Source organism: Myotis myotis, unplaced genomic scaffold (assembly GCF_014108235.1).
Source record: "Myotis myotis isolate mMyoMyo1 unplaced genomic scaffold, mMyoMyo1.p scaffold_m19_p_2, whole genome shotgun sequence".
NCBI lineage: Eukaryota > Metazoa > Chordata > Mammalia > Chiroptera > Vespertilionidae > Myotis > Myotis myotis.
In genome coordinates this window covers 195,458,946-195,477,546 of record NW_023416324.1, presented here as the reverse complement: position 1 = coordinate 195,477,546, position 18,601 = coordinate 195,458,946, and the positions used below count along the sequence as shown (strand labels likewise).

At 42.1% G+C, this 18,601-nt stretch overlaps 1 protein-coding gene across 6 annotated transcripts in view; it reads right to left on the bottom strand.

Annotated features, from left to right (window-relative positions):
- VEPH1 (ventricular zone expressed PH domain containing 1) overlaps positions 1 to 18,601 on the bottom strand; it is a 200,290-nt gene that overhangs the window by 132,884 nt on the left and 48,805 nt on the right. For all 6 annotated transcript variants that reach the window (XM_036350438.1, XM_036350440.1, XM_036350439.1 and 3 more), the window contains 2 exons: positions 11,176 to 11,342; positions 1,757 to 1,966 (listed from right to left, as the gene is read on the bottom strand). In XM_036350438.1, the coding sequence (XP_036206331.1) occupies positions 1,757 to 1,966; positions 11,176 to 11,342 (377 nt within the window). The remainder of the gene's footprint in view (positions 1 to 1,756; positions 1,967 to 11,175; positions 11,343 to 18,601) is intronic.

The window sequence follows — 18,601 nt, the reverse complement described above, 5'->3', positions numbered from 1 at the left end:
ATAGATCACCTTTTCTGTGGGAAGTTTAGTCATTTCCAATCTGCATTACTACACTTGAATGAATCATGAATATATTTGTGACAAAAAGAACACAATCAAAGCACAGGAAGAGTACACTTTCTAAAGATTCCAGGGCCTTCTACATCAGAGGCTGCATTTTTCAGTCCATGAAAAAAAATCTGCAAGATCAGCAGATCCAATCAAACAGCTGTCAGCTGAAGTTGGCCTTAAAGCACTTGGGCACTTAAGCCAGCTCTGGCAGCAAAGGTGACGACGGCACGGGAAGTGTTACCAGAAGACAGATTGTGGCAGGCGTGAGACATTCCCCACAGAATGGACAGAAAGGGATTAGACTCAGCAGCGTGTCCCTACCAAAGTAATCCTTTTACAAGATCCACCCTCACGTTGACATGTGCCGGCTGCTTGGGAACTCAGCTCTCCCACCTTCTCTGGGGAAACTAGAGGGCAGAGCCCTGCACTAGGAGGACGCCTAGCATTCACCAGGCTCTCTACAAATCTCAGCAGAACCGAAGATCCATTTGGACGCAACATTTGAAAAATATCTCAAAAAAATACCAAAGATCTAATTCCAATTGAGTCACCAGCCAGCTCGGTCTGGGTAAGTTACCTAGCTTTTTTCAGTTTTTAACTTTCTCCTGTGTAGAATCAAGGGGTTGAGTTGATGAGCTATAAAAATCTCTTTTATCTTACGGGAAACTATTATATATCAGTGGGTAAAAGTTTCCCTCTATCAATTATATATTTGCTTTTATTTTAAAAGATAAAGATCCTAAATCCTAATATAACATCAGCAGACATACATGTATGTGTGTGTATACATGCATGCACACACCCTTCAGAACTTGAACTTCTGGAAATTCTTTCTTAGTCGCCTAATCCCCATGAGCTCTGATGGCATCCTGTGGTCCCTGCTAAAAGATTCCATCATGCTAATATTTAGGCTAGGACTTTTAATATCCACGAATGTTTATTTCACTCTCCCAAGTAACCTCATCCAGAGGGCGCAAAGCATACTGCAACCAGGCCCCTATTGACAGCATAGCCATGGGCTTTCATTAATAACTAGAGGCCTGGTGCATAAAATTGGTGCATGGGTGAGCTCCTTAGGCCTGGCTGGCAGTCAGGGCCAATCGGGGCCTTCCAGCTGCGGGCTGGGGCCTTCCTTCTGGCTGCCGGCCAGGGTCTGCTGGATGGGGGAAGGGACCAGGGGAGGTTGGCCAGCCATGGAAGGTTGGCTGTGGAGGTGCACTGACCACTAGGAGGCAGCTCCTGCGTTGAGCATCTGCCCCCTGGTGGTCAGTGCACATCATAGTGACCAGTCATTCTAGTCCTTCAGGCATTCCAGTCACTTAGACTTTTATATACATAGATAGGGAGTCTCTGACTCTGCTTACTGGGTTAAGCAGAACTGTGACCACAAATGAGATGAAACTCCTTGATTGGTTTTGTTATTATAAGGTGGTCTTGAATCTGTCATACTGCTCTCTCCATTTTAACCCTTCCCTTCCTCAGGTGCCACTCCAGCAATGAAATCCTCACTTCCTGAACCTTCCACGTAGCCCTGCTATATAATGTGGCCTTGACACAGAGGCCACTGTCCATGCAAAAGTTTCAAAAAGAAATGGGAACTCTCAGAAGTCCCAGGAAAAATGTGCAGGCCATAGAGCTTCAATGGACTGAGTGCCAATGGAATTTAAGGAAATGGAGAGAGAGGGGGAAAAAAAGCCAAACTTACTTCATCCACATGCCCAACAGCTCCATAAATTCTGGCCATCTGTCCAATGAGGTAGGGGAATCTCTCACCAATCTCTCTCAGCATCGGAAGGAAACTGTTCAGGGCCACTGGTTCATAGCCTGCAATCTCTATGAGGATGTTTAGGATGACATCACTATGGGTTGAGTCCTTCAAATGTCCGATTAAGAAAGGAATACACTTCTGAACCACCTACAAAAAAGAAAGGAGAAGGGGGAACAAAGAGAAACGAGGAGGACAATTAATTAAATCAGATTCAATCTAATATATATTCTTTTATTAAATCTGAACTCAGCACATTCTGAGATTATTACCCTTGGAACTAAAGCAAATTTCCCAAATCTGCCCAAACCAATGGATATGGACAACAGAGGGATGAGAGCATGAGTGGGGTGGGGGGGGAGGTTGGGGGTTAATGGGGGGGATGAGGACACACTTGTAATACTTTAACCAATAAAGAAATTAAAGATTAAAAAAAAATTTCCCAAGTCTGGAATTTTAAATTTACAATAAAATTACAGAAACTTCAGTTTCTTTTTCTTTTAACCTGTGCTGTTCTATTAAAGAGTAAAGTTTATAAGCGCTTAGATGCCGCTGTTCATAAATCAAGTTTTGATGTGTTATGTCCTCATCAGAAGTGTTATATTTTCCTTCAAACCACCATGAGAGCTCTAATTTAAAAGACAAAGTACATAAGAGATCCTTTAATCAAAGCCTTCAAATTGGAGAAATATGATTTGGAAACATTTAAATATGTTTTCATTGATTTTTAGAAAGAGAGGGAGAGATAGCAACATGGATGAGAGAGAACATTGATCAGCTGCCTCTTGCACACCCCTTACTGGAGATTAAGCTGGCAACCCAGGCATGTGCTCTCACAAGGAAACAAACCGGTGACCTCTTGGTGCATCTGTCAATGCTCAACCACTGAGCCACACCGGCTGGTCTGGTTTGGAAACATTTAACAATAAAAATAAGAAAGCAGAAGAGATGTCCCATGTTTTCTTCAGTTTTCCATTTTGATTAAAAAATGTAATATGATAAAAATTATAAAAATAAAATAATTTCTACTATATTCCCAATTGCCTAATGTTTCTTTCTGTATTTTAATTCCTTTATGAATATAAAGATACAATACTTCATATTAAGGAAAAATGTGAATTTTTGTGTGGAATAAATTCACTATGTTAATACACAGGCATGTTGCATACTGACAATTTAACACATTATTTTGTCTGCTAAAATAAGATAATTAGAAAGGACAACCTGCAGAAAACAACAATAAAAGCCAAAACTATTTGTTCATCCATCCTTCTACATACTTATTTCTTTTGTGTGTTGTTGGTTTGCCTTTTTGGTTTGTTACCTTTTTTTGTAAAATAGACTTGAAATATAGCTTCTGGGATTTAAAACCGAATCCATTGCACAACTCAATCTGCTGAACCACAATCCGCCCCCTGCCTCAAACCCTCTTTTCCCACCTCTTAGCCACAAGTGTCTCTTTTCTCCGTAAGTGACACCTTTATCTGCTTGGAAACTCAAGCCGGAAATCCGAGACTGATTCTTGGCAACTGACTTTTTCCCTTATCAGCAGCCTCAATCATCCAGTCCTAGTGATTCCATCTCCCAAGTATCCTACAGATCTGTCCACTCCTCTCATTTCCATTCATCTATCCACTCACTCATGCTGGAAACCAAGATCAACAGTAATTAATATAAATGTGAGGAGTCTGGCAGAAGGCTAGCCAGTACTTCTTTTTGATATTCACAGGGTGAATATTTACATTTTATTACTTGCTGCTGACTCAATGGCCTAAAGCAAACTCCCCCAAAACCTGACAATCTTACTGTTTACTAAACATTACCATTGATATGTCTGTTTGAATTCCTAAAAGGCAATTGTGTATTCTAGCTAATAAAAGCAGCTGGGAATGGAGACTCAAGAGAACTTGACTACTATGGTCGAGTTTTCCTCTGGTTTCCTCCAGTATCAAAATTAATATTTCGTCTTGTGTGTCATTTGTGCGTCAGCTCTTCCTCCAAGCCTTTGAACCCCGAAAGCCACGCTGCCGTGGACTTTCACACACTCATTCACAAATATTTACTGAGTCCTTCTTATTTGCAAGATGCTGGAGTTACAGTTGCTAATAAGTATAACTGGCCTTCATGGAATAAATCACTACCTAGAAAGGAGACATTTAGCAAAATAAATAATTGCAACAGAAATGCATATAATACAGTTAGTAATACATTCCATGTAGAGAAAATTCCATGCTGTGAGACTGCCCCAGGGCCCTAATTTAGGCTGGGGGTCAGGGAAGTCCTCTCTCAGCAGGGACATTTAAGTTGAGCCCACTGATCCAATCACTCTGCATTTGGGTTGTCCTAACAGCATCCTAAGTGTTCTCTCTGCCTTCAGTCTCCTCTGTCCAACCCCTTCCCCATGTGTGGCCACAGTGGTGACCCGCCCGTGCTGACAATACCTCACTGATTTGCCATTGCTCTCAGGCTGACGGCTTAGCTGACCTTTTCTGAACTGACTCCTATCCATCTTTCTAGGCTTATCTTCTCAGCCACATACTCTCCTCTCTCCCCATCCAGATCTCATCATACATCACACACTTCAATCATGTCTTTAAAAAGTTTAAATTTTTTTTTTTAAGTTTTCTTGACCTGCTAACTTTTCTCTTGCATCTGGGATTTTACTCATGTGATTCACTTTGCCTATAATTCTTATTGCCCCAACTTTGCTGGGTAACTCCCAGTCATTCAGAGGCCTCAGATTAGCTGTGAATTCCTAAGAAGCCTTCCTCAGAGTTCCTTCTCTCAGTCCAGTGTCCCTCCTGAAGCTCCAATCATACGCTAAATGGGTCTGAGCGGGTCCTTCTCACGCTTTCTTCTCATTGCTGGTCTAGATGTCTGTTTTTGCAGACTGGATTGAAAGGTCTACAAGGTCAAGAATCATTTCTATTTTGTACATCATGGTATACTCAGTGCCTAGCATAGAGCCTGGCCAGGAGGGTGAGTTGCAGGAACACATCAAAGAAAGGCAAGTCTAAATGATTGTACAGGGTAACATTCGGATAATCACACACTCCCATATACTTGAATAGTTAGTTGAACACATTGTGTACACGTATATACTGTCATGTGCCATATGCAGCATAAGTAATAGAGACATAAAAGAAGACAGTTTTGAGATAAGTAAAATTGTCCTTACCTGTAAATTTAAAGTTTATATTCCTATCTAGGACTTTGGAGGAAAGGACTGGGCTAGTTTCTGGTAACTGGCACAGAGCGATGAACAGTTCAGTAAATGCTGCCTGTGCGTTGGGAGTGATTGTATGTCCTTCAGGGGAAGCCACGAGGGATCCCTGGCACACATGGCAGAAGTGTCGGCCAGCTGCTCCGGGTCATGGCAGCACACCTAACTCGAGGCTTTTAGGAATGGAAAATGCTTACACACTTCCTGTCCTATTCTATAATGTTCCATTTCCCTGTCCCTGCTCTTCATGTCTTATTCCTGGAACACCCCGGTCTCTGTGACATGTGCTCCCTGTCATGCCAATTTCATTTTAATTCCATCATACCCTCCAAGGCACGCAAGAGTATATAATGTCTGTTGCCCCGCAAAGAAAAATAAAAAAGGAAAAGAAGAAAAGAAAAAAATGAAGATTCAAGGCCTAACCAGAATTGAATGCATAAAAGAAGCAAGGAGGAGAGATGCCCAAGCAATGTGAATAAAGTGATACCAATTTTACCAGTTAGATAAAAGTTGATTATTTACTATAGTTCCCTGATAACCCAAAGTTTATTATGGTGGTGGTAGAAAAGACAGATATTTCTCAGAGTTTATCATGCATGTGATGGGGAAGTGGTGCTTTGGGCTTCAGATGGGTTATTCTTGGATAAGGAAGAATTTTCCAAATGCAGGGCATTGCTTTAGTCTGGTCTTTTCGGTGCTGCCCCGTTGGCCCTGCTTCACGTCTCAGAGAAGCTTGTCTTTGCTGAGAGAGAGGGGCCACTCAGACAATAGGGATGGCTGGCAGAGGGCAAGCTGGTGTGGCCTTGGTTCAGGCCTTAAGCCCCATTCCATGGAGCAGGGAGAAAGCTTCCAAACTGGCCTCCCAGCCTGAAGTCTTTCTCCCCTGTGTTCAGCCTTGCTGGGGTCCTGCCCCAGCAGGTCCAGGGGTCCCCAAAGGTGTGGACGGAGTCGGCGAAGAAGAGATGACATGGAGACAGCGTTCAGTTGATCAGCAGCCTAGCCAGGATCTCTAGCCAGGATCTCCAGCCAAGTTCTGGTCTGGATCTCCAGCGAAGTTCTGGTTAGGATCTCCAGCCAGGTTCTGTGTCCATGTTCTCTTGCTAGGTTCCCCAGCCAGGTTCTATCCAGGTTCTCCAGCCAGGTTCAGTCACCAGGTTCTAGTCAGGTTCTCTTGCCAATTTCTGTAGTCAGGTTCAGTCCAGGATCTTTTGCCATGCTCTCTCGCTAGGTTCTGTCTCTAGGTTCTGAGGCCAGTTTCTGTCCAGGATCTTTTGCCATGTTCTCTCCAACGAAGTTCTTCTGTCTCTAGAGAACGTTCTGTGTAGGTTCTGTGCCTAGGTTCTGTCTCTCTCGGTTCCGTATTCTAAGTTCTGTGTCTTGCTGTCTTATTACATCTGTATTTATACCAGTTGATTCAATCCTATCAATCTCTATTACAAAGGTTAGGGCGTTTCTTATCTCCATTCCAGGGAGTAAAGATTATGTAGCTTAAGCATGATTGTTCGTAGTTAAAGTGATTAATTACCCACCTGGCACTAGTTAAGAGGTTTTATTCCCTCCCTAACTTCAGGGGAAAATCCCTACCTGGGGAAACAACCTTTCTCAGAGAGGAGACCTTGGTTAAAACACATAGTGCCAAGAAGGTGAGCAAACATATTAAGAACAGTATGCCATATATGCCAGGTCCCTTGAAACAGCAAGGATGGACCGGCTCCCGGCACAGCCTCCTCTCTGCCATCAGAGTCACTGTCCTAAAACCCCATCTGATCATGTCAGGACTTCAAAGATTTCCCACAGTCCACGACTGGAATCCCAGTGCCATGGCATTCAAGGGTCTTCACTGATGGGGAGATCTGCTGCCTCTTCCCCAGTGAACCCTCTGACTCAGCAGCATGCCACTGACTACCCACAGTGGCTTGAACACATACTTGCAAAGTCAATCTCAAATAGCTCTATTTCTGGGAAGCCTTTCCTCCAGGCCATCCTAACACATACAGGACCTGGGACTAGAGTACAAATGGAAGTCCCCAGGCCACATCCTAATATTCAGCAGTTATTAAAAAAAACAAGTTCTTTCCTTCTACCTGACACATATGCCTTTATAGCAATCTGGGAGGCTTGGCTGGATTTTGCAATTTGTGGCCTTTGTAGAAGGAGCAGGGGGAAATGACCCCTAGCCCTCATTCCTTGCCCCTCACTTCCCTCCCTACCCCTGGCTTTGCCCTGCAAGGAGTCTTCTATGCATGTCTGTGGATATTCCAGCCCACAGCCTTCGGGCCTGTGGGGTCACACTTAACATGGCCTGTCCTTGGGAGAACAGCCCCAGCCAACAGGCCTGCACAAGCCCTGGAAGCAGGATGGAGATATGCAGAGAAGGGATTGTGAGTTACCTGGACAGTATTTGTAGGTGGGGCAGTGGATGGGAACAGGGTGGGGGCCCAGGTCCAGACCAGAATCCTGTAGAGCAAGTTGCCCAGAGAAGGGTCCTATCCCTGGCTTCTCTGTTTCTTTCTGAGCAGAATTAATCACTGCCTTTTATTTTATTTTTTAATAGAGACCTGATGCACGAAATTTGTGCAAGGGGCTTGGCCCTCGCAGCCCTGGCTTTATCTGGAAGGTTGTCTGGATGATTCTTCTGCTGTTCGGTCTATTTAGCATATTAGCTCTTTATTATATAGGACTAGAGGCCCAGTGCACAAAAATTTGTGCACTCGGGGGCACAGTCTGGGACCCCTCGGGGGATGATCACCTGCTGTCTTAGGCCCGCTCCCTGGGGGATTGGGCCTAAGCTGGCAGTCAGACATCCCTCTGGCAGCCCAGGAGCCCTCGGGGGATGTCCACTTGCCAGCGAGGAGCAGGCCTAAGCTGCAGTGGGACATCCTTAGTGCTGCTGAGGAGGCGTGAGAGGCTCCCGCCACCACTGCTGTACTGGTAGCCATCAGCCTGGCTTGTGGCTGAGCAGAGCTCCCCCTCTGGGAGCACACTGACCACCAGGGGACAGCTCCTGCATTGAGCATCTGCCCCCTGGTGGTCAGTGTGTGTCATAGTGACCAGTCATTCCCAGTCGTTCTGCTGTTAGGGTCAATTTGCACATTATACTTTTATTATATAGAATAGAGGCCTGGAGCACGGGTGGGGCCCAGCTGGTTTGCTCTGAAGGGTGTCCAGGATCAGAGTGGGAGTCCCGCTTGGGTGCCTGGCCAGCATGGGTGAGGGGCTGAGGGCTGTTTGCAGCTTTTCACACCCCCTTCAGGGTTGGGGTCACCACTGGGGTGCCTGGGTAGCCTGGGTGAGGGGCTGATGGCTGTTTGCACACTGGCCACAGACCCTTCAGCATAGGGGTGCACCCTGGGATGCCTGGCCAGCCTGGGTGAAGGGCTGAGGGCTATTTTCAGGCTGGCCACACCCGCTTCAGAGTGGGGGGTCCTGCTGGGGTGCCTGGCCAGTCTGGGTGAGGGGCTGATGGCTGTTTGCAGGCTGGCCAAGCCCTCCAGCAGGGATCCTCACCCCATGAGGGTGTGGCCATCCTGGGTGAGGGGCTGATGGCTGTCTGCAGGCTGGCCACGGTCCTCAGCCACCCAAGCTCCCAGTGGAGGCTGGCTGGAAGCAGGTATCTGAGATTTATTTATCTTCTGTAATTGAAACTTTGTTGCCTTGAGCAGAGGCCACAGCCGGCCAGGGCAGGCGGGAAGCTTGGCTTCTTTCATTGCTGGGGCAACCAAGCCTCCTGCTTGCTCCAGCTCCGTGGTGACAGCCGCCATCTTGTTTGGGTTAATTTGCAAATAGTCGCTCTGATTGGCTGGTGGGTGTGGCTTGGGGCGTAGTGGAGGTGCACTCAATTTGCATGTTTCTCTTTTATTAGATTAGATTTTTTTGCTTCCACAGCAGTCTGCTGACAATTTTAGTATCCTGTCACTGAACTGAAGTGTTGTAGACATATCTCATCCCAGGCCATGGGCACCTTGTGGGTAGGGCCATCTGGAAACATAGCACCATAACTTAAATGCATAGAATAAAAGGTACAGCTATTGTGTGTGTGTCCACATATGTATACGTGTGTGTGTGTTTGTGTGTGTGTGTGCATGCCCTTTTAACACTATCTTCTTAATGTCAGTTTTGCAACTGACATCTATTTTAAATACTGAAAGTGACCTCTGAGTCATGTCAGCTTAGTGATGCCGTGTTTGGTGCTGTAGGAATCGGTATGTAACTAGAAATGCTCTACACTGCTGAGAGAAAAATCCTATAAAATGACTCTCTTCTCTAGAGACCAGACCACAAAAGGAGTTCCTCTGGGTCTGGACATTAAACAATGGAGGGCTGAACTCGCCACTTGCTGCTGTTAGGGCTAGAAGCCCACGTCCTGGGGATAATAACAGATATACTCACTAAATTCTGTGCTACTAAATTCTGTCCCTCTCATTGGCTCCACTACAGCATAATTTTTAGGAGCCAAGAATGCAGACTTTGCTCCAGAAAGCCACTTGGAACATTGATCACCCAGCTTCTTCCTATAAGTGGACTCGGAGGATGCTCTGGAGCTTCCAGCTATGAATCACCATCCAGGAACCGCCTGTCTTCACCTAGGAAGGATGGTTTCCTGAGAAGGGGGTACCCAGAGGGCAGTGATGGAGGAAGGGCACCACCTGCCCCACCAGCCACAGACGTATGGTTGATGGTGAAGCTATGCCTTGTTTGCAATTTCATGGACTACTCAGCTGCACATAGAGAAGATGTTTTCTCAAGGGCCGACTATTGACCCCCCATCCCTGGAAAAACAGGTTATCACCAGTCACAGAAGGTAGGTAGTGAGGAAGGCATTCCTGCACTTTGCCCTCATTGGAGAACCCACGCACTTTACGTCCAGGTTACAGAGCATTGGCACAGCTTTTATGCAGAAAGAAAAGCATTTCTTTCATCCACATTTCCCAAGGTTAACAACCTCTTCCTTTTGCTTCCTATTTCATCTGAAATTAATTGAACTAGACTATCATTGAAAGCCTTAGTCCTCGTTTCTGATTGTTGCCACGTTTTCACTGTCCTCTCTCAGTAAACCCTTTGTCTGAACTCCTCCCATTCCCTTTGCCCACCGTCTAATTAAGGGACAAATTAAGAGAGAGGAGGTGAATCACGTGCTCCTCTAGCTCACTGCCTGTGCCCTTCAGCAGTCAAGGGTGAGCAATTGAAGGGCTGAGGACCGAAGGAGGCAAGGCGGGGCTGCCTTACCATGAAGGTGAGCGTTGATGGGAAACAAAGTGATGGAGAGTTACCTGTCACAGCTTCTTCCCACCAGGTAGGATCCTGGCACAGGCAGGGCCCATTCTCACCACTGTGGATGCTTCCCAAACCCTTGCTTCTTCCTTCTGGGATCCACACTCAGCACCCACAATGCCTGCAGGAATCTGTTGCCACCCTCTCATCCTTGTTCAGTTCAATTCTCCTCCTCTTGCCCAGCTCACCTTTCTGACTGCCACCTTCTGCTGTGGCTTCTGGACCCACCATAGGCTTTACCAGCCACAGCCTTACAGGCTCAATTGTTGAGTGTATTGAGATAAAAAGGTCTCATTGGTGAGATTTAGACTGAGTTTACGATGTAGCTTGGACTGACCCATATGGCTTTAGGACAGGTATCTAGCCAGTGCCAGCCCCATATTATTTATTTATTTATCTATCTATCTATTTATTTTTTTATTTAAATTGAACTTATTGGGGTGACATGGGTTCATCCCATAGATTCTCAGGCTTTAGGACTTAGACTACAACTCACACCATCAGTTCTCTTGTTTCTAAGATCTTCAGACTTACACTTGACCTACATCACTAGCTTTCCCGGATCCTCTGCTTGCAGATGACAGAGTGTGGGACTCCTCAGCTTCAATAACGGCATAAGCCAATTCCTCATGATAAATAAAAAAATACACGCACACATGAATCCTATTGGTTTTGTTTCTCAGGGCGGAGTAACCCCAGGCAGTATCCAACTTCTGCCATCACCCTCCTGACTATTATGACTCTAGAAAAGGTGGATGAGCATGTGTAGGCCTATGAGAGAGTTAACCGGAAGTACACATCCTATTCACATGCCCCAAAACATGCGTGGTTGTGTGGACCATCAAGTGCTAACTGTACTCTTTACCTCTGGTTGCTTTCTCTTCGCGGCTACGTGCAGAAGCCGCAGGAGATGGTACTGCTCTGGCTGCTCCAGCTGCGACATCAAGGCCAGGAGTTCTGTCAGGTGTCTGTTAATTGGCTGAGGCTGCTTTTCATACACAGCAGGTAACACCCTCAGCAACATGGTGTTGCCTGTTGAGAAAACAATAAAGGGATGAACCCTAGAAATAACACTGCTAGCAATACAATCACCTTTGCACGGAATGCAATACATAGCACGAGCTATTGCCCAAGTCTTCTGCTGAAAATAACAGTACCTTACGCTGTTTAGTTCCAAAAATTGTGAAAGCACAATTTAGGCCGAATCCATAAAAGAGAATATTTTATGATGTGATCAGTGTTATATCTAATGAAAAATTTTCCTGAGTAATGCACCATGGGGAGAGAGGAAACTTTGACAGTAACCAGACCACACCCTTCAGAAGAAACAGTTCCGATAAAGAATTCCTGATGAGAACATTTGGTTGCTTAAATGTAAATTAAGCAGTGTCACAAGCACGAACCTACATGGAACTGAAGGACAGCAAAAAAGTTGCTGCGGAATGTGTGCACATTCCTGATAAATACCAGGCATATGACTTACACAATCGACATATGGAGGCTAGGCCTTATTTTTATGAGAAGTTTGGAGAGTAGCAAAGCAAATTCAAATCTCTAATTTCTGCACTATTTCAAGGGAAGTTTAGAGTCAGCTTGTTTGTCACATGTGATTTGCCTCAAAGACATGTATGAACAACTGGATTTAAAATGGCAAAATCTCAAGAAAAAATATTGTATAAACTACAGGGATTTATCTGCAAACAACATATGGGAAACATCTGCCTATCACTTTATGGTATGGATTTTTTTCTCAAAATCCTCTCAAGTTCTTAACTGTCTCGGGAGAACTGGCTCCTATGGATTTCTTGAACAAGAATTTTCCTGCCTCTGTTTACTTTAAATTCAGCTTTGTATACAGAAAATATGCACAGAAAGAATCAAATAAGCAGTAATTACACATATTTAGACCTTTATTAAATGGTGGGGACAAATCCTATCTAATAAAGACAGAATATGCAAATTGACCATCACTTCATGATAAAGATGGTGGTGCCCACAGACAATAAGGAGGGAATATGCAAATTGATGCGACAAAGATGGCGTTCCACCCCGCCCGGGCTGCTCCGGGCCTCTGGGCAGCACTCGAAGGCAGAAGGCGGCTCCTGGCCAGAGTGAAGGCGGTGCTGGCAGCCAGGGGAAGGAAGGCCTGTTGCACGAATCTTTGTGCATTGGGCCTCTAGTTCATATATAAAGGACATTTAGATATGAGAATAGAGGAAAGAAGGCCAGCATTTTCAGAATGTCAATGACTAAGTTTAATAACGCTGATTCTAGATCAAACAATGTATTTGAGTGACAAAAAATAATGAGTCTTGCTTTTTCCATATGTGGTTTACAGAATTGGTCTCAAACAGATTTTAATCAGATGCCCATAGAGTACAAGGTATTGGAAATATTCAGGTTTTCTTTTTTAAAAAAATGTATGCATTGAAAAATATTGTTTTATTTTGTTTATTTTTAGTAACAGCTTATCCTTAAAGGATCAGGAATTTTAAATGCAATGCCCAATCTATACAGAACACATTGGATCATAGAGCTTAGTTATGTAGACAAACTGATCAACTCTGCAAAAGGTCATGATGAATGGGACTGTTGTTGGAATTCAGGATGGGAAATTGGTGTAAGGCTTTTTGGTACAATACTCCCTGGGAGCCTTGAAGGGGAAAACTCCAGATTAGTCATTTTTCAGCTAGCTTGAATTTCAATCAAAGAATCCAAAAGTAAATGCATAAGAACATTTTTTTTTTTAGTTAGAAACTGATGACGACACTTTGATGTAGAAATCTTATAAATTCCATTAATAAATTAGTATATTCTTTCAAATTATGAAATATTCAAAGTCATCAGACAATACTGTAAGGAGCACTGGTATACCTATCAACCAGCTTTGTCAAAACTTAACCTTATGGCATAATTGCTTCCCATCCCACTCATTTGTTTTTCTCCTCAGAAGCAACCACCATCCTGAAATTAGTATTTACCATCTTCATGAGTGTTTTTTCCACTTTAACTGCATGTATATGTATCAATAAGCATTTTATAGTATTGTTTTGCATGCTTTAAATTTTATATTATTGTATCATATTGAATATATTTCTTTGCAACACAGCTTTTCCCCATTTGACCTTACTTAGAAGGTTTGTCTCCAAGGAGCTCTCCATTTATTCTTACAGCTGTGTAATATTCCATTACATAAGTATGCAACAATTTATTCACACGCTCTGTGGTTGAAAGATATATTATTATTAACAATTGCTTTTACCAATAGTGCTGTAATTTTTATACCTATTTCTTTGTCTATACGTGGGAGGCTGCTCTGGGGGTTGCTTTGGAGCTCAATCACCTGTGTTTGTGAAAACACAGATACTGATTCAGCCGATTGAGGGTAATGCTTAAGAATCCAAATTTCTACTAACTTTGAAGGTGATGCTGATGGTCCCTAGACCATATACTAAGGTAGCAAAGCAGTGGGTGTGTCCCTGGGAAAGTTTCTAGATCTCCTAAAATTTCTTTGAAAAGTGGTTGTAATAGGTTTCTATTGCTGCCATAAGGAATTACCAAAAATTTGGTAGTCCAAAACAACACAAATTTATTATCAGACACCTCTACAATGCAGAAGGCTGACGTGAGTCTAACCGGGCTAAAGTTCAGGTGTTGGAAGGGGCTGGCTTCCTTTTTGGAGGATGTAGGAGGGAATATGTTTCCTTGGCTCTTCTAGCTTCAGGACACCACCAGAATTCTTTGGCTTAGGGTCCCCTTCCTCCATCTTCAACGTCATCAACATAGCACCTCTCTGACCCGGCTTCCCTTATCACACCTCTTTCTCTGATTCTCTTTTCTGCCTCTCTCTTCACTTTTGAGCATCCTTGTGATTTACATCAAGTCCATCTGGATAATCTAGGATTTTCTCCTTAACATATATATAACACCCTCAATTCCATCTTCAGTGCAATAAAACATACCATGTTCACTAATTATGGGGATTAAGATGTGGACATCTTTGGGGGGACATTATTCTACCTACTAACATGATTTTAACAACTTATACACCCATCGGCAGCACGTTTCCATTGCTCTACATTCTTGCCAACATTTGGTCTTGACAGACCTCCGTTTTTCCCACTCTGATGGGATGTGAGATAATAGCTCATCTTTTTTGTTGTTTTAATTTTCATTTCCTTAATTACTCTCATGAGGCTGAGCACACCCCTTTTTATATGTTTATAGGTCATTTCCTCTCCCATGATTTGGTCATTCATATCCTTTGCCTATTTTGGATTGGGATGTTTGGTTTTCTTATTGATTTGTAGACATTCCTTATTTAGTCTAGGCACTAATTATTTGTTTATCTGTTTTAAAGTTGCAGTCTTAATCTAGTTGATTTTAAACATTTCTTTATAGTCTATTTTTGTTATCACTGAGAAATCTTTCTCTCATATAAGTACATATAATTTTTTTTCTATATTTTCTCCTAAAAGCATTATCGTTTTGTTTTTATATTTGTCTTAAATTCATCTGGACTTTACTTTTGTACATATGAGGAAGAGGTCTAGTTATATATTTTTTTGCATGTTTATTTTAAACCATGGTCCCAGGTCCATTTATTAAGTAATCATCAATTGTTTCTCTTCTGATTTGTAATAGCTTTTTCCAAAATAAGGTTTCCCATGTGTCTGGGTTTGTTTCTGGGTATTTATAATACCTTCACCAATTATAATTTTTTAAAATTATAATTAACTTTATAATAAACTAGAGGCCCAGTGCATGGATTCATGCACTACTGGGGTCATTTGGCCTGGCCTGCAGGGATTGGGCTGAAACCGACTCTCTGACTTCCCTGAGGGATCCCAGATTGCAAGAGGGCAGTTCTTGGGTGATGCACCCTGGAATTGGGCTCCTTCCTCTCTGGTTCCAGGTGCATCAACCGAGAACCACAGCTGCCAAGTCACCGCAGCTCGGCAGCTCCTGCATTGATAGTCTTCCCCCTGGTGGTCAGTCCGTGTCATAGCTACTGATCAGAGCATCTGCTCCCTGATGGTCATTGCATGTCATAGCTACCTTTTTGACTGTCAAATGGTTGGACAATTGCTTAGGCTTTTATATATATAGATCATTATATTTCATAAGGCAAATTTCTTCACCTTCAACTTCAAATTCTTCTTGGCCCCTTTACATAAATTTTACCACAACTTTATCAACTTCCTCAAAAAACTAGGGTAGGATTTTATTTTTTGTATACATTGAATGTATAGACTAATTTGGGACAATAGACTTTATGAAAATGAGTCTTCTCACTGAAGAACATAATATATCCTTGCATTCATATATGGTTTTTTTTTTACATTTTCAATAAAGTTTTGTAATATTGTACTTTATGTATCTTTCATTAAATTGATTTCTAAGTATCCCATATTTGTTGTTGATATTGTAAATGAAGCTTTTTTTTTTTAGAAATGTATTTTCAGTTGTCTGCTGGTATTAAGAAACCAATTGATTTTTGTATGTTGATCTTCCACCCTGCAGAAGTTGCTCAATTCTCTTATTAATAACCTGTCTTCAGAGTCTCTTAAGGTTTTGCATATGGATAATCAACTCAGAATAATTGATAACAACTTTGTTTCTTTCCTTCCAACATTATCCCTTATGTGGCTTATTTTTGTCTTACTTTATTGGCTGGACCTCCAACACTTTGATGAGTAGAACCCATGTCCATGAGTATCCTTTTATTATTCCTGTTTTTAAGGGTATGTTTCTAAGGATTCACCATTATGTATATATATGCTTTTATAGATTTTTGGTATTTATGTTTTATCAGTTTACATTCCTGTTTCCTAGTTTGAACATGAATGACTACTGAATTTTATTAAATAACTTTTCTACATCTGTTAACATGATTATATGGTTTTTTCTTCAAATGGATAATGTAATAAATTAATAGATCTTCTAACATTTAATCAATCTTGAGGTCTTGGAATAAACTCAACTTGGTTATGATGTATTTTCATGCATATGGTGCTGGGTTTGTTTGGCTAATATTTTCTTTGGAGCTTTTGCATCTATGTTCTTAAAGGAGACTAGCCTGCTATTTCTTTTTTGAACTGTCCTTGTCTCTTTTGGGTATACTTACTAGACATATAAAAAGAATTTAGCACATTCCTGCACACTCTACTTGCAGGAGCAGTTTGGATAAGATGGAAATTATGAGTTCTTTCAATGTTTGATTAAACTTGCTTGTAAAACCTGGGTGATGCTCTGTATATTTCATTAAGTTGAACTTGAAATGACATAGTTTCTGTATCTTTGAGCAGTTGGTTTTTGTTGTTGTTTTTTTTTACATTTGAATGCTTAGTGATGACAGAGTTGTACTTTGTTATGAGAGAGGTATGTTAAAATCTCCCTCTATAATTATGGATTTGTCAATTTCTCCTTATAATTCTGTCAATCTTCGGTATATATTTTTAAAAACGATCTTACTAGCTAATTCTGAGATAACTTCTTAATAGTCTTTCTTTCATCATAATTTAATTATTCTCTTTTGCCTTAAAGTCTGTTTTTGACTGATAATATAATCATTCTAGCTTTTTTGAATGGCACATTTTTTTGGTATATTCTCCCACCACCCCCTTAAATTGGTTACTTTCAACATTTTTAGATTCTAAAGTTTACTCATGGCTCTTGTAAGTAACATATAACTGGGGATTTAAAAACTATACCTACTGACAACCTTTGTTTCTTAACTAGAAAGTTTGTTTCATTAATATTTATAGTGATTATTGGTAAATTTTGATTTATTTTTATCACATTCTGTTCTGCTTTTAATTTATCTTGCTCTGCCTATATTTTTATCTCCTCCTTCACTCTTTCTATTGAATAGATCAAGTGTTTTATTTTTTAACTAGAGACCCGGTGCACAACATTTGTGCACTGGGGGGGAAGGGGGTCCCTCAGCCCGGCCTACACCCTTTTGCAATCCAGGACCCCCCCGGGGAATGTCCACCTGCCAGCTTAGTCCCACTCCCCAACGCTGCCATGGAGGCAGGAGAGGCTCCAGCTACCACCACTGCGCTGGCCAGCCATGAGCCTGGCTTCTGGCTGAATGGCACTCCCCCTGTGGGAGCACACTGACCACCAGGGGCAGATCCTGCATTGGGCGTCTGCCCCCTGGTGGTCAGTGTACATCATAGTGACCTGTCATTCTGCTGATTGGTCAATTTGCATATTAGAGTTTAATTATATACGGTTAGCTCTATTCCTTCTATTTGGATGTTCTATTTCCTTTTGATTTTGGTATTTATTCTTAAAAATAGAAACATCCTTTAACTAAAAAAGTGAAATTAATTTCTCTCTATTATCCTTCTGAATAATGAAAGGATTTTAGGATACCAAATTTAAAGAGTACCTTTTGGATTGTTTTCTTAGCTCTTGCTTCCAGTTCCTTAATATTCTCACCAGTTTTATCTAATCTGCCACTTAACCCAATTTCTTGAGGGTTTGTTTTTTTTTTAATTCAATTACTTTTTTTTTTAATTTTAGAGGTTATATTTGGTTCTTTAAAAAAGAACCTAGTCTTTTTTTTTCAGTTTTCTCATTTCTTCTTGTAGATCTTAAATAATTTAAACACACTTGTGTTTACATATTTTTCATTGTGAATTTATTGTTACAGTGGCAGAGAGCATACAATTAAATCTGGAATGTGTGTAAGGGCAGGCCCCACATCACAAATTCTTAGGGACTCTATCTGTAGGGTTCCATCAAAGAGCGACTTGCTTACTTTTCCCTTTCTGGTGCTGGGGCAGAGAGTAGGGCTATACCTCCCTGAGAGGCTGGCTTTAGGTAGGTCCTCACCTCTAACTCCTCGGGCTGGCCTATGCTTTAATCCCACCTGGTCAGTCACTAACACTTGGTCCTTACAGAACGGATACCCCACCCTCCAGGAGGGCTCCAGCATCAGCTCTTGGCCTTACCCCTCTTGTTTTGGTTCCTTCTCTACCTTTGGCCCCTGGATACTTCTCTTATTTGGCATTTATTCCTACATTTAAAATGTTTCTAATTATTCTAGTTTAAACACATTTCTAGGTGTTTTGTGCAAGAAAGTTTCAGTTTATATAGACCTTCCTATACTGGCAGAAGCAGGAATCCCTAAATTAACTTTAAAAAACATGATCTTTGACTCTGAGCCTAGTGGAATAATATAATTTGCACAGAATATCTTGTTATGAAAAACAGACCTAAGATCAGTTTATTCCTTTCCGCCAGCTATTTCTCATGTTGGCTTTGCCAGTTTCGCCGTG